We start from the raw sequence: 23,256 nt of genomic DNA on the forward strand, positions 1-23,256 counted from the left end.
ACTAGCATCTGTGGGACCTTGATAATGAGAACCATCATGCTATTTATTTTATTTTGCAAACCCTTCCATAGCATTTTTAATGTTAAAGGCACATTTCTAAGTGCTTGTGAAAATTAACTCATTTAATCCCGGAGGGAGGTTGCCAACATTATGTCAGTTCTCACTGATTTAAGCCCCTGACACGCTTTAATTTCTTACACTTTCGAAGACTTTTGCCCTCAATAGATCTTAGAGTGGGTTCCTGTTTAGTTTGAAGATGCCTCTATTATTAGAGTTTTGAAAAAGCAGTTTATGGTCTTAGTCTTTGCTCAGAGTACTAGCTTGACCCACTTCTTTGACCGGCCCCAGTAGCAGAATTCAATATCAATAAAATATACTGATTCCACTAGAAAGGAAAAGGAAAAAAACCCATAATTTCTTTTAATTAGATAAGACTTTTGTGAAACCAGGAGTCTATTTTTTATTATTTTAAATGGAGTAAATTAAATTATAGGTCAACCCAAAACCCATAACCAATTTACTAAAATGTAACTAAATACAGTAAAATGCCTATATTAAAGTCACAAACCATCGTATTAGGATATAAATTGTTTAAAATGCTCTTCCTGATTGTTAAGCAATTAATCTGATTTTTAACAAACTCTTGTAGTATATGTAGCCACAGATACAGGTTGGTATCAGCAACACGTAAACAGCGTGTTTCCCTAGTTGACATTTGGACATTTTCAAAACATTGACCTGTGATTGACAGTCTGCCAGTTTTATTTGGAATATGACTTGAGATCTTTCTCACACACCATTTTGTTAAAAATATTATATTTAATTTTGGGAAGGTAAATACAAATTTTTCTCATGTAAACACTGCGCCTTTCCCCTCCTCAGAAAAACTTATATGGTGATATACGTACGTTCTGTGAAATCTGGATGGTACCAGCCAAGAGGTATTCTACCAGAAGCAGGTTAACCCAGGGGGTATTTTATGGCTTGTGCTTATAACTGACTATTGTAAAATTAAAGCATAATTTTAAAGTCTAGGAAAATCACATTTTAAAGCCAAATGTAAGTGGATTTTACATTATTTCATGACTTTGGGATGGTCTGTCATATTGTTATTCAGAGTAGACAAGAAATATTGACATTTGTCTGAGTTAAGGAATTTGAACGAAGAGTCTGAGTATGTGCCTTCCCAAATGTGGTTTAAGTAAATTAGCTTTATTTTTTTTTCATCCACCTTCTTTAATGTTAAAATTTTTATTATCCCATGTTCTCTATCTTTTCCTAGTCTACTAAATTATATGTTTAGAGCTTGAAAAACAATGTGAAAGCACTTGTAAGAAGATTACCTCACTTTTCCAATCTACTAGTCACTTTGTATTCGCTGAGGGTATTTTAATTTTTTAAACATAGTAAGCAAGTTGTTTCGTACTCTGATAGATAATTCTAATATCTGAAACATTTGTGGATCTGTTTATGCTGATTCTTACTCTTGATGGCTTGTTCTTTGGGGGATTTGTAAGACTTTTTCCTTGTTTTTATTTTTTTTTTATGTTGTTCCCCCTGTAGTCTGCTCATTATCCTTAATGATTATTCGTAGGGATTATTTGAGCCTAGGATGAAAGTGTCTTCCCCAGAGGGGAGTACCTGTGGGTAATTTCAGTGTGACACCACCTCACACCATGATCACAGTTTAGGTATCCCGGCACACTCAGGTGAAGGGAACTCAGGCTGCACAGAGGTTTGTTTTCTCTCCTTCTTCCCTCTGTTCTGCTCAGTGGCCAAGGCCAACCTCCCTGCAGTTGAGAGGAGCAGGGTGGGATTGCTTCCGGTTCATCTTTATTCTGAGTAGTTGGGACCCAGCTTCCTGGGGGAGGGTATGTGACTTTGGTGTTCTGTGCTCTGCTTCTTTTTGTTTTTGGTTTTCCCTAATTTTGCCCTGGTTGTTTCTTGCTATCTTATTTTTAAGGAGATGTCTTTTTTTTTCTACTTCATCCAATTATTTTAGTTGTTTTCAGTAGGAGAATTGGTCCACATAACCCAACCTACCATTACTAGAATTGGGAATCTTCCTTGTTTTATCTTTAGCAATCCTGTGAGGTTCACCTGCGGATATATGACTGGGCCATTTTGACAGGTGAGAGAACTGAGGCTGAGTGTAGTGAGTGACTGATTGAAGATCATACAAGTAAGTGGCACAGCCTGGAACCCCTGAGTCTGAGTCTTCCTTTCTACCTTTGAGCCTTCTTCTGCTGGGTGAGTCTCAGAATTTTGAATAAAGCAGGCAAATGTTGAGGAAGTTTTTTAAAATATGTAATACCTTTACAAAATCGTTTAGACTGTTGACTGATATGGATTATATTGGTGCAACTTTTTCCCGATATGTCCTTTTAGATGGAAAATAATAATTGCTTTCTTTTTCTTTCAGCTGAAGTGAGTAGTGAATACAGTATGGACAGGGCAATGGTTGAATTTGCTATGATGGATCGGGAACTAAACCATTATGTCAAGGCTGTTCAGTCTGCGATAAATCATGTAAGTTTACACCACTCTCCTGTTTGTATTTGGTTACAACTCACTGAGCTAGAAATAGAAACACAAAATCAAAATTCTTCTCTAACCTTTAATATTGTTTTATCCTTACTGCAGCAGCTATTAATTTCTTCTTAATCAGGAAGTTCGTAGAATAGTAATCTTAAATAGTTTCCCAGCTAGGCCACCTATGTTTAATTAGGATATTACATCTATTTTAGATTTTCTTGCTTTTTTTTTTTGTCTTGAAATTTTTAGTCTAAGCCTCCTTTGAATGTGAGTAGATTTTTATAAAATGCTAAAAATTGCATAGAACTTGTTTTTATTGTTATATTTACTTAAGCCTACAATTTAGACCAGGTTTGGTTACTCAGTCTCCAGCTTTAACTAATATGCAGCTATTGCAAAATTCATAGAATCAGATAATGTGGAAGAGTTTTAGAGCAAGTTTAAAAATAAAGAAGGTTGGCATTTTGGTTTTTCCAGAAGGCAAACTTATCTTTGTTGACTCCAGCTGTCACAGGAACAACACATAAGGCAGTTAAGGTGGGAACATAGCGACATCCTTTTCAGCAGTACCGTGTTGAGTAAGAAATGAGCAATATGATTGCAGTAATGTTTCTGAGAAGTCCTTTGTCCTCTGAGCAGTGGAAACTCCCTTTTGAAAACTGATTTCATATACCTGTGTAATAGGATGGCTTGTACTTCTGGTTTCTTTATTTGACTTTTCTACTTATATCTATGGGAAAATTCCAAAAATCAAATATTTTACAAGATTGGCTGCTATTCAGTGGAAGGTAAATTTTTAAATATGGTTTAATACTTACACTAAAAAGAGTATTACATAGTTATATGTTCATGGTTATATGAAGTTTTTCTGTTCTTTTTTCTTGTTAAAAAATTTTTTTAATGGTTAGTATTTATTAAGTATAGTGTTTGTGATTAACTTAAGAATGTCTGCTTATATCCAAGTGATAAACTCATTCAGTTTGTAAAATTCTGATATTTCTAACCATTGTGACTTTTAGTCTTGGTACTATGAATATTTCTTCCATAGGAAAATATGAAAATGACATCATATTAGAGCATTTGAAACTGGATGACAAAGCCAGACATTTTCAGCTCCAGCTGACCTCTAGAACCAGCCAATCCCTACACTACAGAGATTCTGATTTCATTGGTCTCAAGCAGGATTGAGGCACCAGTATTTTTAAAAACTAGTTCTAATATGTATCCAGAGTTGAAAACCACTGACTAAAAAGAACAAAGTTGACTTTATAGAATAAAGTATATTTGCTACCAAAGATCAGAGTTAGGCCTATTATATAGATTGATCTTGCTTTGACCATTACATTCTGTGGAGGGAATTTGATAGACCTTTCTATCTTTAATTTTGATGCTGTGCAAATGTAACAGCACAGTGTACATTATAGGTAAGAAAACCAGATTTTGGAAGTTAAAGAATGTGGATTTTTTTTTCTATTAAACTCTAGGATTCACAGATACTTCAAGTATTTTTCTATAAAGAATTGAACTCTTCCCCTTTCCCAAAACTGTTGCTCATAAAAAAAGTCAACAACAAAGAAACCGTCACCCTCACCCACATTCAGTAGTTGACAGCATTTCTTTCATCTTGAGGCCTCATCCATTACCCCCACCCCACTAAATAGGAAAAATTATACTTTAAGTTTTATCCGATTTTTCAGCCCTAACCTCACTCTAGACTAATGGAGCAACTTGATTTAGTGATTCTAGTGCTTGTCAGGAAGTTTCCTGGTCTTTTATAAGAGGAGAAAATATGTTTATTTTCCTTTTCTGATACAAAATTGTGCTCTCTGTGTTAGATTGATACAAGACCAAAAATAGTAGATCATAATTTTATAAGGTTTCTAAGACCTGAAACCATATGGGGACATAGTGAGGATATAACCATTATTTTGAGGGAAATATTTTACACTCTTTGTATACTGTATACTCTTTACACACTTGAAGTTATGGACATTGCTATCTTATTGCTTGCTTTGGTGAGGGATAAAGAATGAACAGCAGCTTTAGGGGCCAGGATAGTGTAGTTCTTTAGAAATAGCAATGGTCTAGGAGTCAGAAACCCTTCCAACTCTTAATTCCTCCACTTTCTAAATTGTGATCCTGGGCTTAGAAATGTAACCTCTTGGACTTCATGTTCTTCGTCTATACAATTCTTGGCCTACCTATTTCACAAGGTTATTATGTGAATCAGATTAGATACTGTGATATAATTTGACAGTCATCAAATTTGATAGAGATATAGGATACTATGTTATTGCAAACTCAGATTTCCAAACATATTCGGTAGAAAGGTGGAACAAGATCTTTCTTGAAAACAAATACTTTGCTTTGTTCGTTTTATTTCAAGGCTTTGAAATAAAACTTTTATTGGCTTTGACCTGTCCTACTCTGGAATTCAAGAGTCATATGGGATTAGACATAAGCTAGTTAAGTTACAATGCAGGTGTTCATGACTTCTAAAACAAAGAAACTGTTTTAAGTCAGATTATTAAGAAAGAATACAGATAATAGGAACACATATGGGTCCCATTTAACTTCCACTCTGTCATAGACTTTTAAGAGCTACAGTATTTCCATTACTTTATCATTTGCCCAGATTCTGATCCACTCTGTAGTCTTTCTATTTATGAATTTTTCATATAGTCACGGTAAGTTAAAAAAATTTTTTTAATCATCAAAGAGCATTAGAGTTTATTATTTAAATAAACGTCTCTCTCCTGCTCTCACCTTCACAGAATTCTGAAGGCTATGTACGTCTGAAGTTTTGAGCAGTTTACTTTGGAACCTTAGAGGTGTGGGTCAGTTTACCAGCAATCCCTGGGAAGTCCTTCTCGCATCCCGAAGAAGCTCTCAGATTGCCCTTCTTTGTCCTTTGAGAAAATAGAGCTACCATATTCTACAATGCCTGAAAATTTTATTTGGAATCAGTATTTGTTTCAGTGCTCCGAAACTTAAAAAATAAATTAGGACTTTTCTCCAGCTAGTTTGTAGAGGGCATATTATGCAGTGAGCACTGAAAGATTCCCAGATAATCTATAAGTCATTTCTAGAAACTTTCAGGATAAATGGGTTGTATACCTGTCACAACTCCTTAAAACATTCATGTGGAACTGCAGAGAGTTCTGTATGAGCTCTTTGGAGACTTTCTGTCATGAGACTGTATATGTGATGAAAGTGTTTTGAAAGCTGTAAAATGGCACAGATATACTGTGGTCCAGTCACCACTTTTATCACCGTTACTGCCAGGGAAAAACTTTTTTGAGTTTCATGTTGAGAACAGAGTCAAGCTCTAAACATTAGACTTTTGATGACCTAATGTTTCTTCCCTTGATTTCTAAGCTTTTATTATTTGAGTATATTGAAGAGGCACCATTGGCTGGCGTTTTGTTCTCCAATGTTCATTGAATAAATATTTACTAAACATCTATTTGCCAGCTACTTCTAGGTGCAAGACAGAGGAAGTCAATCAGCAAAGCCCATGTGACCTTCACCTTCAAGATGTCCGAAGTCTAGAGAGGGAGACAAATGTTTAACAAAGAACAATATGGATGTTATTTAGTGACTGTTGAGGTGTGTGCTACAAAGGGAGAATAAAGTGTTCAAGGAGAGTTAATAACTCAGGGGGCATAATATCTGCTGGGGGCTTGGGGGACTCCTTCTCCTGAGGAAGTGATATTTAATCTAAGGTGCAAGTCAAATGAGCCTCAACATGGGAATCGAGGTATATAACTTCTGTGTTTATGTGACTTTTGTATGAAATGGAAGCATCTTTTTTCTGATTGTCTCAGTGTCAGAGTTTCAGGATGCCTCGATCAGTCCAAAGACTTAATTTGAAAAAATTAGGCCAGAGAAGGCCTACTTATATATAGAAAGTTTAAGTATACAGAGTAGTTGAGTAACCCACCTCAGGTTGGTCAGTGATTCATTCATTCACAGATAGTTGAGTGCCTACTGTGTGCCAGGAACTGTGCTTAGCAGTACAAGTCACGGCTGTAGTTTATTTAAGAATGATGTTATTACTGATATTCTGCTTCTCAAGTCACTTCACTAGTCAAACAGGAGTTATCCCTCTTGAAACAAGACTTTTTATCATGTTTTGCATAAACAGTAATACTGTGTATTTCTGATTCTGTGTTTATGTGATTGTTTAAAATAAAACCTATAATCTCATTCTGTGGGCTTCAAATTCCAAAGGGTGGGCTCCAGTTTAGTTCAAGGAATCCTCAGATCCATTTTCACTTATGTGTTTTTTCAAATAAGAGACAATAAAGAGTCCAACCACTATCATGGGGGTCGCCCTTGCAACTTTTTTTTTTCCTGAGCTAACATCCATGCCAATCCTCCTCTTTTTGCTGAGGAAGATTGACCCTGAGCTAACATCCGTGCCGATCTTCCCCTACTTTATATGAGACGCTGCCACAGCATGGCCTGATAAGCAGTGCATTGGTGCGCGCCCAGATCCAAACCCCGGCCGCCAGCAGCGGAGTGCACGCACTTAACCGCTGCGCCACGGGGCTGGCCCATTGCAACTTTTCAATAACCTTAATTCTCGTAGTGAAGAAGGATGGGCACCACAAAGCTAAATGATAAATGGCCTAACAGGTTCATATTAGTTTCACATATTATTAGTCAATGATAAAATATACATCCTCTCTGCTTTTTGATGAGCAGTCTAGTCCTAAAAAGTTTAAAAAAAGTAACTGAAGTTTGAGATTCACATTATACTTTGGCATTTATGTTTTTATCATGATACTTAATTGTGTAATTTTACTTTAACAAACTTTGAATCTTAAAAGAATTGTCAGGGTTTACCTGTATATTGTTCTTTTAGTATGTGCTGCTTCGGCATGCTAATTTATTGGCAAATCCAGAGCATTTGTATTTTCTTCACTTGACTACTCTCTCGTTCTACATTCTTTTTATAGATTATGTAAGATTTTAAAGCATTTAAATCGAATTCCCGCCACATATGTGTGTTTGTTTTTTTAAGCCTGTGTTTTATAACAGTTCCTACCAAAAGCCTGAGAAGGGAAAATATTTTTCTTCTTAACCTAACAGGAGCAATTAGGGGCCAGGTTGGTCCACTTGCGTTGATTCTTATAAATCTGTTCAGGGATATGCCCTGTGTACTGTGATTTTTACTTGATAAGCTAACCTGAACATTTACTCTGCCTTTTAAAACTAATATGCTGAGAGTTAAAAGAGTAAAAATATACCTCACATAAGCTATTGAAACCAATGCACTCTTAGATACAATAAAAGAACAAGGCGGGTCAAAGTATCGCTTACCCTAGGCACGTCATTATGAACTAGTTTAGAATGTTTTTAAAGTATCACTTCCCTGCACTTCCTAACCCTTCACTCTTCATCACTGGTAAATTTTGCCTTTTGTAAATTTCTGTTTTAAATTTACCTTAACGTCCACTGCTTGAACATAAGATCTTATGGGTTATCTTGCAACCTGGGAGTTACCATTTTAGTTAAACCAGATTTGGGGAGCATTTCTAACTCTTAGAAAGCTAATAATTTATAGTATCTGAAGGAAGTTTCAGGCCAGAGGATGTAATTTATTGGATATGATCATCTACTGACTGAAAGTAAAAATGTGCCCTACGTTGTGAATCATTGACAAAACAAGGAGGTGAAATTAGTTTGGGGGTTATAAAATTCGAGGACAGAAGATTCCTCAGCAGAGGGAAATTACTGTTGTCAGCAGAATAGCCAGAATGTGAGAGATGACAGTGAAATTAGTGAAGATCTCTTGGAACCAAATGGGACAGGAGGAGAACTGCACTCCCTGTCCCCCACATTCAACATTCCAGAATGGTGTGTGGTCTCTTAACACCTTTCTTGTCAAAAGTTTCCAAATGCACCATATCTGTGCCCTTTCATCTGTAGGAATATTGCCCAGGTGTGGAAATAAACCAGAAAAAAAAATAGTTGACTTGAGGTATTCCCTCTCCAGCCACTTGGCCCCAGAATATGTTTGTTTCTATGATTACTGGTGATTAACTTCTATTCCAGTGCTTTAGAACTCCCTGTGCAGTTATTCCCAAATTAAGGTTGTGTTTGGTAGCATTTTGTCTAATACATGGAGAGTTAGGTCTGGATATAGTATTTCACTAATTGAGTTGCCTCTATAGGAAAGAATCTAGATATAAATGTCTTAGGTTACCAAGTCATGTAGCTGCTAATAGGTGAACATTATGGTCTGTGCTATATTGAGACTGATTTTCATGGGTAGTTTGTAGAAATCCATCTTAGTGTTTTGTAGGTATTAAGTGTTGGATTTCATTCAGGATTATAAAACGTTTACATTCTTCTGGGCCTTCAAGTGCCTCTAGTGCAGGATTTTCAAAGTTTGCTCCGTAATACTAATTAATCAGGATGTGGATAAGTATAATAGGAAAAAAGGATTTTGTGGTCAAATAAGTTTGAGGAATGCTTGATTAAAAGAATTTCCTTAAAGACTCCAAAACCCTTAATATGCTTTTATGCATCGTGATTCTCCAAAAGGAGGTATATTCAGTAATTTCTTAAACTTATTATTTTTGTGTGTGTGTGAGGAAGATCAGCCCTGAGCTAACATCCATGCCAATCCTCCTCTTTTTGATGAGGAAGACTGGCCCTGGGCTAACATCTGTGCCCATCTTCCTCCACTTATATAGGACACCGCCACAGCATGGCCTGACAAGCGGTGCGCGCGCCAGGATCCGAACCCGGGCCGCCAGCAGCAGAGCACGCTCACTTAAGCGCTACACCACGGGGCTGGCCCTTCTTAAACTTATTTAACTAGAAAACCGCTTTGGGGGAAGGACTGATACTCTACAGAACCCACTTTGGGAAATACTTCCGTAGTCTCCACTCCCTTCTTTTACATCGGAGGCTAAGAGACGGGTCCAGGTCCGGCAGTTTGTGGTAGAGTTTTTATAGCATTTGGGGAACTAGGGAGCCATCAAACTCCCCATCTGCAGTAGGCCCAAGAGATGTTTCTCTGTAGAAGATCAGGAAAGAGTCAGCCCTCTGAAAAGACTATGCGTTATTCCAACAGTGAAAAAGAGGAAGGAAAAGTTTTTAAAAACATAACAGTGATTGCTGGGCTGTCGAAGTCTCTATTTAGAGCGAACAAGACCCCTGTGTGGAGTGTTGATTCAGGAGAGGGGAGAGAAGGAAATGTTTTCATGGAAAGGAACTGAAGTGGGTACAGAGTACCAGAAGGGACACAGCAGTGTGGGCAGGAAAAGCATACAGGCCTTCGAAAGGCCTGATTCACCACAACACTCAAGTTAGGCGCTGGGATGCCTAATATGATTATTGAACATCTTGGCCTGGGTGGTACCAGGCAATCCTGGCAGCTAATTACTTGAATTATTTAAATGATATAGGTGTCCTTTAATACAGCAGACTCCTGCTTATTTCTGACATTGGGCATAGTCCGTATATAGCATAAAACCCTTATTTTAGATAGTCACTTTAGCCTCCTTCCATATCAAACTTTTCACCATAATTGATGAATATTAAAGAGCTTGAGATTTAGGCCTTTCCCCACCATCTAGCAGTGGTGCTTAATGGGGAGTGAGAGGGCAAGAGCAGTAGGAGGGAGGTAGGGAAGTAGATTGAACAGGGGGATGGATCACCAAATGTTAAGGGTCACTGTAAAATGAATGCATTTTCAAAGGGTGGAGTTGAAAGCAATTGCTCGTTTATTAATCTCATAATTAAGTTGTTCAGTTCGTGCCATTAGTATGCTTAGTCTAATGAAGATACAAAAGCCTCTTGACATGTGTACACAAAATAGCTACAAAATAATATTAACAGTGAAATAGTTGAACAGAGATGATAAAAACACGCTTAAGAAATTCAGAGTAAGGGAAAAGAGCCTTTGCTTAAATTCTGGCTTTTCTACACTCTGACTCAGAGCCTAGTTTCTTCTTAAAGTGGGGATGATAGTGTAGGTCACAGAGTTCTGATAATGATGAAAAGTGATAGCATGGAAGCACCTAAAATGATTCTGTCATAGTAATTTACAAAGTTGCCCAGAGAGTTCTGTAAAGGAGAAGTCAGTTCCGTTGGTCAGATTTAAATAGTCTCTGAGAGGGAATTTTGAGGTAAAATTTGGAGGGTGGAGGAAACCATTGGGAAAGGTCAGAGATGTTCTTTGAGAGGTTGAAGAAAGGGCCTCTTTCCTTAGAAGGAGTCTTCTGGTAATGGAGGCAAAGGGGGAGTTGGGGGCACTTAATGCTTGTCATGTAGTGACCGGAAAGGATTGGGCAGAATCTGGGGGACCAGGCCAGTGAGCAGCATGGCATTGGCCCGTTGGATTTGAAGTCCCCCGTTCAGTAAGTCTACTTTATGTCTGTAGCAACGAGAAAGGGTTTGTGCCCTTTAACATATGCTAGTTAATGGTGATGAGGGGGATCATACTAGAGATAAGAACCACAACTCAGGAAAAACTGTGGTAATTCAGGAATGTGCAGAAAGAAATATTTCTTGAGCTACATTTCCATCTTTAAGTAACTTTTGTTTATTAGTAGCACTCACTTGAAAAAATTTTGGGAGAGAAAAACGTGTTGGGTTTATTCCTCTGATACATCGTGTGCAAGTTGTCGGCTATATTTCAAATGTGCAGTCTCTATAAACTGTTGACAAGTGAAAGAACAGAGAGAGTATAAATGGAAAGAATATAAATGGATTTTATTTTTGCAAGCCCTGTATGAGTTTGCAGTTGTATTGGTAAGAAAAGCTCTTTCATTCTGAACTGGAGCCAATGCCCAGTGAACTGTCATTGAGAGAATGGAGAGGATTTATTTTTATTCTGTTTCTCTCTTAAACCATCAAGCTTCTGGCAATAGTGACACTTTATCTTTCATTCTTTTGTGTCATGGCCAACCTGATATTTTAACCACTGGCGCTTTTTGAATTTTTTTTTTCTAGGCTTCTTTTTTGTTTTAAAGGAAAATTTATGTCACATCATACAGCATTCTTTAAAGGAGTGAAAATCTTTATATTCATTTCTCATGGGCTAGAGTAATATAGTGAGTCATTATGAACAGTTTTAGTTTAATTATTTCTTCTATCCTTTATTTCATCTTAAAATAATCATTTAATTATCTTCTAATAGAAAGTAATATTTAGAAAGACCAAGTCAGTGTTACTTAAAATTGGAAACAGTAACCAGAAATCGTTTAATATGATTGTATCACATGATTGATTTCCAGACATCCTGACTTGCTTGCTTTTTCCCTTCCCCTTGACTGACACCCGGGGGTCTCAGATGTTTCAATGCCTGCCTTCCCATTGCTTTAGCTGTTCGTGGTTCTTGGACTGTTATTGGTACTAAGGAGCAAACCCTCTCTATTCATCAGGTTACTCTCTGTCACCCTGAGGTTTATTTTAGCCCCCAACATGAAACAGAAGCCAAAAATGCCACGTGAAATACTAAATAGGAACTCTAAATGGACTAAATCCTGGGTGTGCTTAGAGCATCCCTCTTGCAAAATCAGAAATTAAGTTTGACGCATAAGGTATGGTTATACCGTGTTTTAAAAAGCCTCAGCAAAAACATCTATGCTCAGTTTTTTCTTAGAAGAAATTCTTAGGATATTACTTGAAGCACCTATGAATATTATAGATGAAATTAGAATATATCATACCACATTTTCTATAATAGTAATGGAATTGCTCTGCCAGAATATGGAGTTAAAGTGCTTTGCCCTTATAATGTAAAGTATGATCCCATTACAAAAGTAAATTGTTTGGTGTTAACGTTCAATTTAATTATTGAGTTTTCTCCTACACCCATCTACTGAATAACTGTGTGAATAACTTGAGCAGGTTTGCGAAGTGAACTTAGTAACCTCTGCCCCTACCTTTCTCAGTATGGTTTCTTGATTAAAAAGTAATATAACATATGTGAAAGCACTTGAGAGGTAAAAGTGCTCTATAAAGACCTGGTCTTAGTGGTCTGTCCTGTTAACTTTTAACTTCTTTCTCTTACCACACATATGTCCACCACATGCTGATTTGAATTGGTGAACTCTTCTAAACCACCTAAACTCGGAATAAGTGGTAATAGGTGACTTGTGTCTTGTTTCCTCACATTTATTTTCCCATCCTACAGCTTCAACTGGAAGGAAGAATGTATAAGTTTTACATTCACTTTTTGTCCTTAAGTTAGTCATCTTTTTCGTAAATGTTTATTTCTGTCCCCCCCGCCCCCGCCACCTCCCGAGAGTTTTGCATAAATCTCGTCTAACAGTTCAACAAGTGACTAATGTAGACTTGCTAAGTCCCTGAGTCACTTTATTATGAAACGCTCAAAGTTGAATGTCTATATATAACAATGAGGAAATAATTTAAAACAATTTATACTTTCTGATCTGATGGTTTTAGTGACTAACTCATCAGGCCACAATGAAGAAGGAAATTAATGAAAATTCACAAAGCCAGACAAAATTAGCCTAAAAAGAAAGTCTAAATAAACCACATTCACCTTTACTTCCTTCTCCCCCTTTTCTAAGCAGTTGTTGGCCTGGGAAATAAAGATCTGGCATCTAATCCTCATCCTGCCAGGCTGTGACCTTGGGCAAGTCATGTAACTTCTGTACTTGAGCTTCCTCATTTCTAAAATGAGAGTAGTAATGTATTTTGTCCTACCTTCCTCGCTGGGCAATTGTAGATAAAATGAGATTACAAACAGGAATGTATTGTGACCAAAAGAAAAGAAAAAAAAAGAAAAGTGGTTATGTAGTTATTACATCCTGACAGTCCTCATCTGACATCTCATATCTGAATGGCCACAGTACTGAAGAGTGAAAGACGAAAGATACATTCCCAGTATTTCAATATCTGAATTGAATCATGGATACAATTTCCCATAGAAATATCATTCAGTGGGTAGGTTTCCAGGGCAGCCAATTAAAATGATTTAATCATAACAGTTCATTGTGATCCAATTTCTTTGAAACTCTAACAAAGCCCATTATAGTATGGGTATCAGTTTCAAATGTTCTGGAGGACTTAGCCTAGGTCTGGATGATGAATTCAATTCTTTTCTGGCTTCCCCTGTTAATTTGATATTTGTGTAGGGCCAGTGATGGGTTGCTTAAACCAGATTTGGAAGTGTCATCAGTTCCTATTCCACTCCTCTAGCCCTTTGACTAAAAGAGTCCGAAAGCAACTTTCTTTGCCCCAGGTAAGGGGTGAGGAGCCCTCTTGGATCCCTGACCTCTTTAACGATCACGGTAAGCTTCCAAGTTAGGTAAGGTAGATGTGATAGACTCTGAGCCTCAGGAACATGCTCAGGTCACATGGTTAGTCTCCAGAGATGGGACTTGAACTTTGATTTTTTGAAATGTAATTCAAGGCTCTTTTTGTGACATCTTCATGCCTCAAGACAGATATAGGTCATTGAATTTACTTTCAGTTGTAGTTTTTAGTTGGGAGTAAGAATGCTTTTGTCTAGTCTCACTTATAATAAAGTATGTTTATGGTCTCATGCATATCTTATTGTAATTTTACCAAAGGTAAAGATTTGGGACACTTAGTCTAAATGAAAAGTGACTCCTCACTTTTGACACGTGTAAGGGAGAGATTCTGTAGTATTAGAGAACTACTTGAGGAAGAGAATATTGTTATATGGAACTGTTATACTAGAAAGAAGGAGAACTTTAGAGGAGCCAGTATTATTGACCTTTCAAGAACTTTTTGTTTGTGGTGTATTTTAAAAGTGGCAGTGGTATGAATATGAAGGTGTTTTAGAGATTTGAAGTAAAATAAAAGTAAAATAAAAAGAAATAAATCTTTTTTTCTAGTTTTAATAAGATGCTTTACGTTTATATTTATTAAAATGTTCGATCCTTTCCATAATAGTAAGCCTAGCTAACATTTCTCTAGTGCTTGCTATATGCCAGGCAATACTCTAAGTTGTATTTAGTTAACTCAGGTTGAATAGCTTTTTTCTTCTTGCCAGGTTAGCCTACAGATTTGTTTATGATCAGTTTTTAGAAACAGTGAGGGAGAAGTCTCTCCATGGAAGAAGGCAGTGATATGGTTGGTATGTGGCATTTTATGGAACATGTAAAGAATGTTTCAGTGGGGTAGGGGAAAGAAAACTGCAATTCGAATCAGAAAACCTATCCTCATCCTTGTCCTCCTCTGCCTAACTGTGTGACATTGGGCTAGTGGCTTGTCTTCTTAAACCACTACACCATGGGGCTGGCCCTTCAGTTTCCTTATCTGCGAAAAAAGGATAACAATACCTCATGGGGCTATCCCAAGGATTAAAAGAGATAGTGTAGGTAAAGTACTTAACTTCGTGCCTTATAGGAAGTGAGGCTTCACAGAGTAGGCATTCAGAAAATATTAATTGCCTCTTTTAATCTCCACACACAAGGTTGTTGTGAAATTAAATTGGAAAACCATATGAAAGCTGGTTTATAAGTTTTTAAATATGATCCCAATGTAAGATGGCATTTTCCATTGACTACTGCTTCCTTTAGCACTTCTGGAGTAAAATATATGGGGGAATCAAGGAAAATAGGTTATGGCTAGAAGATCTGGATTTTACAGGGTGGCCACGAAGCCTGGAAACGTAGGTGAATACACAATAAATGACTTAATGATATAATATTACACTGTATTATGAAATGCTATTATCTATGTTTTCAGACTTGGTGGCCACCCTGTAGTCTCAGCTCTGTCACCTACTAGGTTTTTGGTTTAAGGAAGTTATTTAATCTGAGTTTAAGAATGATGATCAAATTATATGAATTATTCTGAAAAGTGCTCTATAGACTATGAAGCATCTAACTGGTTTTTGTTTTGTTTATTGTTTTGATTTTCTCGTGGTACAGTGGCTTTTTGATTAGGTTAGTGATGGGTAGACTTCATTTTCATTTAGTCAGGAAACTTTTCTTACAGGAGGTGAATTGTAAAGTGAAAGGTACTTTGGTAGCTTTAATGGTGAGAAGTAATTTCAAATATCAGAAAGCCATATTAATTACAGAGAAGGCAACATCAGAGAATTTGATAGACTGCTAGACTGGAGTGAGTGGAGCAGGTAAAGGAGAAGAGGCATTAATAAACTGCTGGAGTATTGGTAATTCCGTAGTCTTTGTTGTGTTGGGTGAGATGTGATAACTGAGGGCAAGATCCAGCCTCATATCCTTGGATTGCCCTCATTCTGTGCTATGAATATGTGGTGTAGTATAAAGACAAGGGATTTGAAGTCAGGCGCTAGTATTTACTAAAATCCTCATGGCACTTAGGAATGTTAGAAGTTAACTTAGAGATTTAAAGAAAAATATAGTATCCCCAAAATAGATATTTTGCTTATTTTTTTTGCAGTTCTTGTAGTCATATTGAATAGGTTTTCTGATGGGTACTTAGCAAGAATAGACGAAAGAAATCAGTTAGCTTTCTCTTTCTGTTTGTTACAACAGAAATGGCAAATTCATTCTTTTGGTTATTGAGATCCTGCAATTCGTGGACGGTGTGAGTGAAGGACCCAGGGAAGACATGGAACATGGGAGAGAAGCTTTTACAGCCCTCACCTCAGCCACGTGTAGCTGTGGTGCGCCCCAGTGGCCCCAGGTGCTGAAGGCTGGTCTTCCCGTGCCAGACTGCTGAGAAGGAAAGGGCTTCCATGAAACTTAGCACTACCCCATTCTCCTCCCTAGTCTTTTGCTTTCTTCTGAATAGATAACACCAAGTATATATATCCCTCCTCCTACTGTCTCCCCTCTACACAAACTCTCCCACAGACTGGGAGCAAGAAATACTTCTTTCATTGTTTAGATTCTAAAGCAGGATACCTCTTTACCATCAGATAAGCTTCACTATCACGAACCACTACTGAATTATATAGAAAAGAGAAGTTTATCCAAATGTATATAAGAAAATTGAGATCTTCATTAGTTAGGACTTTTCTAGGAATTTTGAATTTGATGGATGTAACACGGAATAAGCAGGTAGGGAAGAGAATAGAATAAAGGCTGTGTATATTGCGAGTTGCATTGAAAGAACTGCAAAGTCAATTCTAAAGCAAAGAGGCTATGAAAGAAATTATGCTAGATGGGTGGGAATAGTTGAGATTAGATGTGAAAAAAGATCTGTGGAACTCTTTTATGTAAGACACAGTGTTTCTTAGATTAGAAAAGCATGTGTTGGAGAGAGTTTTCCCAGTTGCACCTTCCCCCATATCTTTGAGGAGGTGAGAGCAAGAAAGAGTAGAACCTAATCTTTGATAGGAAAGTGTATGTTGAATGCCATCTGGGAAACTTCTCTGTGACTGTCATTTTGCCAGTGTCGAAACTAACCTGAAAGTCAGTTTGGTTGTTCAAAGGTCTCCGTAATCATGTAGTTAGAATATTTCATTTGATAAACATTACCTGACTTATCATTTCAAAAAATGATGGAAGAATTTTCGAAATCACTAATGAATAGATTTAATTTCTACAGAACATTTATTTATTTATTTGTGTACTGCCTATGAGTTTAAGCTGCCCCTTGTTAAAAACATAGTCTATATCACAAACTCATGATGATTGTGGCAAATGGCTGCGAAAACACGCTTCTTCGTGTAAATATTAAGATATGCTTAAAAAGGTCCCCTTGACAGGCTCTTGGGAATTTCTGCATTATAAACTGCATTTGGAGGGAAGGAGAAAGGAAGCATTGGGAGAGGGGTGGAAGAAAAGGAAAAAGACTGTAGTTCTTTTCTGCCTGTTGCTTGTTTTTGAACTGCATACTGCACTCCGCGGCCGTTGGTTCCGTGTGGTTTCATGCTTTCAACCCCTGTTCTCTTTGTTATCTCAGCCTGCCTGTCTGACATATATAAGATATGTAGTAACAAAAACTGAGCATTTTTTTAGTGCCTCGTGTGTCTCAAGTGTGGTAGGTACTATATACACGTTACCACGTATCCTCACAACAACCAGGCACAACAGACAGTGTAACATTGTTGTGTAGATGAGGAAGCTCAGGCTGACAGAGTTATGGGAACTGCCTGAGGTTACATACCTAGTAAAAATCCAGAGGCTGTTGTTCAGTCGTTCTCTTATTTGACTTCTCTGCTATTGATAACTCCCTCCTTCCTGAATTGTTATGTTCCCTTAACTGTCCTGACAACATCTGTTTTTCCTTCCAGCTTCTGGAAGACTTCCATAGTCTCCTTGGTGGCCCCTACCTTCGTCTCTCCACCCATTAAACTTGGTACTCTTACCTGCTCTTTGACTCTTCTCACACTGCACCCTCTTGCTGAGAGATAACGTATATGCCTATAACTTGAATTACTGTCTTTGTGCTGTGAGTCCCAAATCCTTATTACCATTCCAGATCACTTATCTGAGAATCACACACATGAATTCATCTTCTGTTTGACATCTCCACTTAAGTGTGCTCCTTAAATTCAGCATGTCCCAGAGAGAAGTTTTCCCTTTGATTTCTTCCAGGATTCTGTGACTTAGTAAATGGAATATCATCCACCCACTTTCCCACATCAGAAACCTGGTTATCATCCCTACTCCTACTAGCTCCTCGTATCTCGCATTCCATCTTCAAAGTTTACCGATTCTCAAATTAGCTTGCCCACCTCCACCCCCATTTTCATAATCTTCAGTCTCTGATGGCAAGTTTGCTGCATGAAGTGTTGTTCTCTTCTAATGTGTTTTTTAGCTAAGTAACTCGAGAGAGCTTTCTCAATTGTAAATTTGATTATTCCGCCTGCCTTTTTCATAACTTTTCCTTCTTCAGTTATTCCTTATTACTCTCAAGATTAAACTCAGACTTATTTACCTGGTATATACCCCAGCTTAACTCATTTTTTACTGTTCTTTTATGCTGGTTCTTGGAATGTTCTCTTGCCTCTGGCCTTAGCACACCATGATTCTTTCTACTAAGAATGCTCTTCTCTCACTTCCAAGTAGCTCTCTCTTCTTCCCTTCGCAAACTTATTATCGCTCCTTTTTAGCAGCCCTTCCTGATGTCACCCGACCTCTCTCTGCCAAGTATATTTCTCTCGTGTGCTCTTATAACACCATGTACTTAATCAGTTTTCATAGCATTTGTAGCTATAACCATGTCTTCTCTCCAAAACCAAGTCTCAGAGATACAATTGTCTTCTTTTCATTTCCACTTCATTTCATTCCCATGGGCATTTCACATTTAACCTTCCAAAACTAAGCTCTTGATTTTTTTTCTCTCCAAAACCAGCTGTTTCTCTAGACTTCCCCTCCCCAGAAGATGGCAACTGTACTATTTCATTTAATCAGGCCAAAATCAAAGTTGTCCTAAGTTCCGTAATTGTTTCATAGCCCATATCTAGTCCATCAATAAACTCTGTTGTTTATGCCTTCAAAATATAGTTAGAATCTGGCCACCTCTTGCTGCTTCTTCTCCTGTCCCTAATCTGTGCCATCATCACCTTTGCTTAGATGACTGCAGTAGCCTACTAACTGATCTCCTGCTTCTGCCCTTCCTCCCTAAAATCTAATCTCATCATAACAGCCAGTGATGCTTCCAAAAAGAGTCAGATCTTGTCACTCCTCTGCTCAAACCTTCCCATCTCTTTCAGAGGAAAGGCTGAAGGCCATACACTGGCCTCCACGGTCTGTCCCACCCTCACTTCATCTTCCCTCTCATCTCATCTCCTACCACTTCCCCCACCTTTTTAATTTCCTTCAGGTCTCTGTTCAGATGTCATCTTTTCAGTGAAGCCTTCCCTGACCATCCGTCACAGAAGAGCTCACCTCTTCTATGATTAACTGTTCTCCATAGCATATTACCATCTGGCTAATTATATATTTTCTTATTCTTCTTCTCAACTAGAATGTAAGCTCCATGAGAGCAGGGACTTGGTCTCTTGTTTACTACTGTATTCCCAGCATCTAGAGCAGCACGTGACCCCTACAGGACACTCAGTAAACATTTGGTGAAGTCTACAGAGTAGTTAAGTCATGGACTTAGTAGTTGAGCAGCCTGCCAGTGCGATGCATCCCAGTTCCAGCACTGATGAGCTTTTTGACTACTCACAGTTAGACCACGCCTTAGCCTTAGTCTCCTAATCTGTAATATAGGGATGTGTTCTCACTTCTTAGGTTGGGTGGTTGTGTGGGAGAGATTAAATAAAATAATCCATGTGAAGTGCTTAGCTTAGTACCTTACCTGTAATAAACTATAAACTCAGAGCAGCTGGTGCTAGCAATACTGCTGCTAATTCTTATGACTACGTTTAATTGCTTTGTACTTGCCCATCTCCTCCATCAGATTTTAAATTCAGCTGTATCTTAAACTTGATTTTGTAATAATAATGATAACGTGGTTGCCAGAGGTGGAAGGACTTAGGAGGTGGGGAAAGGTCATCAAAAGGTACAAACTTCCAGATATAAATAAGTTCTGGGAATGTAATGTAACAAAAAATAAAAACCATAATAACAATGTGATGATAGTAATACTAGTAAAAATAATAGCAGCAATTATCATTTGAGTGCTTAGTGAGTGCCAGGAAGTGTTCTGTAAGTCAGCACTTTCCAGAACTTTCTAGAGTTAGGGAAATGTTCTATGTCTGCACTGCCCAGGGGATAGTTACTAGCTACATGTGGCTATTGATCACTTGAAATGTGACAGTGTGCTGAGGAACTAAATTTTTAATTTGGATTTAAATAACCACATGTGGCTAGTGGCTACTGTATTTGGATTTCAAAGCTCTAAACTCTTTAAATACATTAATTCATTTAATATTCATGACAGCCCTATGACTTGGATAGTTATGGTTGATGAAACTGAGTTTCTGAGAGATTGGTTAACTTGCCCAAGATTACACAGCTAGTATGAAGTAGAACTAGGATTTGAAGGTTAAATCCCTAGGTAATCTGGTTCCAGGGACTGTGCCAGCACGTTCTATACTGCACATCCTTCATGTCATTCTCAAGAATTGAAGTTCCACAGGCAAAGGGTCCCGGTGACATGTCTATGTTCTTGCTGCAAGGAAGGCTGAGAAAGCGAATTTCTGATTCCCACCCCAGTGAGATATTACTCCTAAGGTGGGAAATTCCCCAAACATAGGAAAGGTGTTCAAAAGATTCTAGACCAGTGAGCTTGGCTGCTCAACCTCTGTATTCTTCCAGGCTTAAATTTGCAAACAGTGGCAACAAAAGCAAAATGGCTTCCTACTATCATATTGCAGCTCTCTCTCATAAAAGTGAAAAACGTACTCTCTCTTTCCTCAAAAGGGGGAAAGATATAACATGTTATCAGTTACTGTTTCCAAGTCCAGGATATTTGGGCCACACTTACTCCTTTTGTTACTGTTCCATTATGGTACTCTGTAACTGGTGAGCCACCAACTTACTTTTTATAAAATATTAGGAGAAAAGGAAAGGGAGAAATGAGTTAAAAACATAAATATATATGTGTCAAACCAAGGAAGAAATATAAGTGGATACTTTAGTCTTAGCTTTTGCTATTGGTGCTGAACTCATAGTTGGTATTTTTTTTTTCTTTTTTGTGAGGAGGATCAGCCCTGAGCTAACATCCATGCTAATCCTCCTCTTTTTGCTGAGGAAGACCAGCTCTGAGCTAACATCTATTGCCAATCCTCCTCCTTTTTTTCCTCAAAGGCCCAGTAGATAGTTGTATGTTATAGTTGCACATCCTTCTAGTTGCTGTATGTGGGACGCGGCTTCAGCATGGCAGGAGAAGCGGTGCGTCGGTGCGCGCCTGGGATCTGAACCCGGGCCACCAGTAGCGGAGCGCGCGCACTTAACCGCTAAGCCACAGGCTGGCCCAATGATTGGTATTTTCAACTCTCTTTCTCCACTACCCATTCCATGTTTTCTTTGCCCTCAGCCAACTCTCAGCTGATTGTAGGTTTTCATCTGACTGTAACACCTAGGCTTTCATTCCGGGTATCTGTGTTCTTGATGGTTCTGCCTGTATGGAGTTGTTTTGGAATTCCATTATCTTTTACCACTAGACGTGGCAAAACCAGGAGGTATTCCAGGTTCCAAACACACACCTCCCTTTTCTTATTCTGTGGCAGCAATCCTCTTTACCCTTGATAATCAAGATTCATTGCCCCAACCAGTTCTGTAACCTCACTTTTTATCTATCTGTTCAGTGTCATGAGGAGCTCAAAATTGCTAGCTTGCAGTGTAAGCTTCCAAATCAGTGGAGGCATTGTTGAGTCCCTTGGTGAAATCATTCTTTTCTTGGGTACAGAGACTCTTAAACCAGCAGAACTAGAGTTGCAGCAATGTGGGAAAAAATGCAGGTTGGCCATTAGGTGTGATGAGTGAAGGAGGAGAAGATGTGTAACTAATTCTACTTTGTCCCTTGGTTCCTATGCCCATGTGTTCTGGCTATCTGAGAAACAATGTCATATATTATTCACGGGTTATAAGCATCCTGTGGGACATCACTCTAACCTCATGAGGTGTTGTCTCCCAGGCAGCACTGGAACTGAATCTTCAGTAGATGATTTAGCATTCTGAAAGGCCATCTTTCTGGATAATGGGGTACTTGGTAAGACCAGTAAATCCTATTAGCATCAACCCATTGCTGTACTTTTTTTTACTGCAAAATCTTGAATGAGATACCATAATTATAAATAAAGGATTTAGTAATTTTGTAGATGACAGAGCCATAGTGGACAGGAAAGGCAATTTCAAATTCAGAATAAGTGTCTTTTATGCAAGAACTGACAAATGACCACTAAAGGTTGAGGATATATGCCTGAAATCAAGTATGTTTTCGTAAAATTAAGATTAAATATTCATAAATTAAAATTAAATGTTCATTCTGAGTTGTTACTTAGAGGCACATGCAAAGCAAAATTAAGTTGCAAGGGGGGTTTGAATGAGTTGAAACCATCTGTCACTGACTCAGTATGACCTTGGGCAAGACGCTGAAGTACTGTGAGCTGCCCATTCTTCTTCACATCTGTAAAATTGGGATAATGACACTTGTGTATATAAGGCTTTGAACCACTCAGATGAAAGGTGCTTGCAAGTGCGAAGTGTTTGTTATTGTTGTTGTTAATAACAACAGTAATAATCCTTGTCTCACCCTGCTTGGTATGACCTGTGTTTAAATTGAGCAGTACTTAAAAAGATTGCCTATCTGATACGTTTCCTTCACAGCACTTACCACAGTTGGTGATAGTGTATTTGTTTGACTATTTGAATAATACTTATTTCCTCCACTCGATCTCAAACCCCATGAGAACAACAGGGACCAGGTTATCTGTTTGCTATTACATCTCCAGTGCCTAGCACAGTGCCTGCATGTGGTAGGCATTCAGTAAATATTTATTGAATGGATGAATAAATGATGCATGTTTTTATGAATTCTGCCAAAGCAAACAAAATAAGGCAAAAAAACACCCCAAAAAAACCCAAAAAAGCAAAATCTGCAGTTTGCCCTCCCCACTCCTCAATGTGAGAATCCTACTGCTGTATTCTATGTAAATAAGTGATTCCTATTGGTCATAATCTTACGGTGGGAGTGGTGCCATAGAAATTTATTGGAGTAATTTTCAAAAGCATAAATGTTTAGTAGCAAATGCACATAGATGGCAGGTTGCTTCACTCAACTGCCATCTGTTAGATAACTGTCTACTCTAACAGGACTGGGCCATTAGAACTAGACCAATAGCACTCTCACACATTGTTAAGTTTCTTCATT

At 38.0% G+C, this 23,256-nt stretch overlaps 1 protein-coding gene across 1 annotated transcript in view; it reads left to right on the plus strand.

Moving 5' to 3' along the window:
• NSMCE2 (NSE2 (MMS21) homolog, SMC5-SMC6 complex SUMO ligase) overlaps positions 1-23,256 on the plus strand; it is a 228,433-nt gene that overhangs the window by 48,772 nt on the left and 156,405 nt on the right. Inside the window, exon 3 of the mRNA XM_058564928.1 lies at positions 2,423-2,529. Within this exon, the coding sequence (XP_058420911.1) occupies positions 2,423-2,529 (107 nt within the window). The remainder of the gene's footprint in view (positions 1-2,422; positions 2,530-23,256) is intronic.

The sequence above is a fragment of the Diceros bicornis genome, chromosome 21, assembly GCF_020826845.1.
Source record: "Diceros bicornis minor isolate mBicDic1 chromosome 21, mDicBic1.mat.cur, whole genome shotgun sequence".
NCBI classification, from domain to species: Eukaryota; Metazoa; Chordata; class Mammalia; order Perissodactyla; family Rhinocerotidae; genus Diceros; species Diceros bicornis.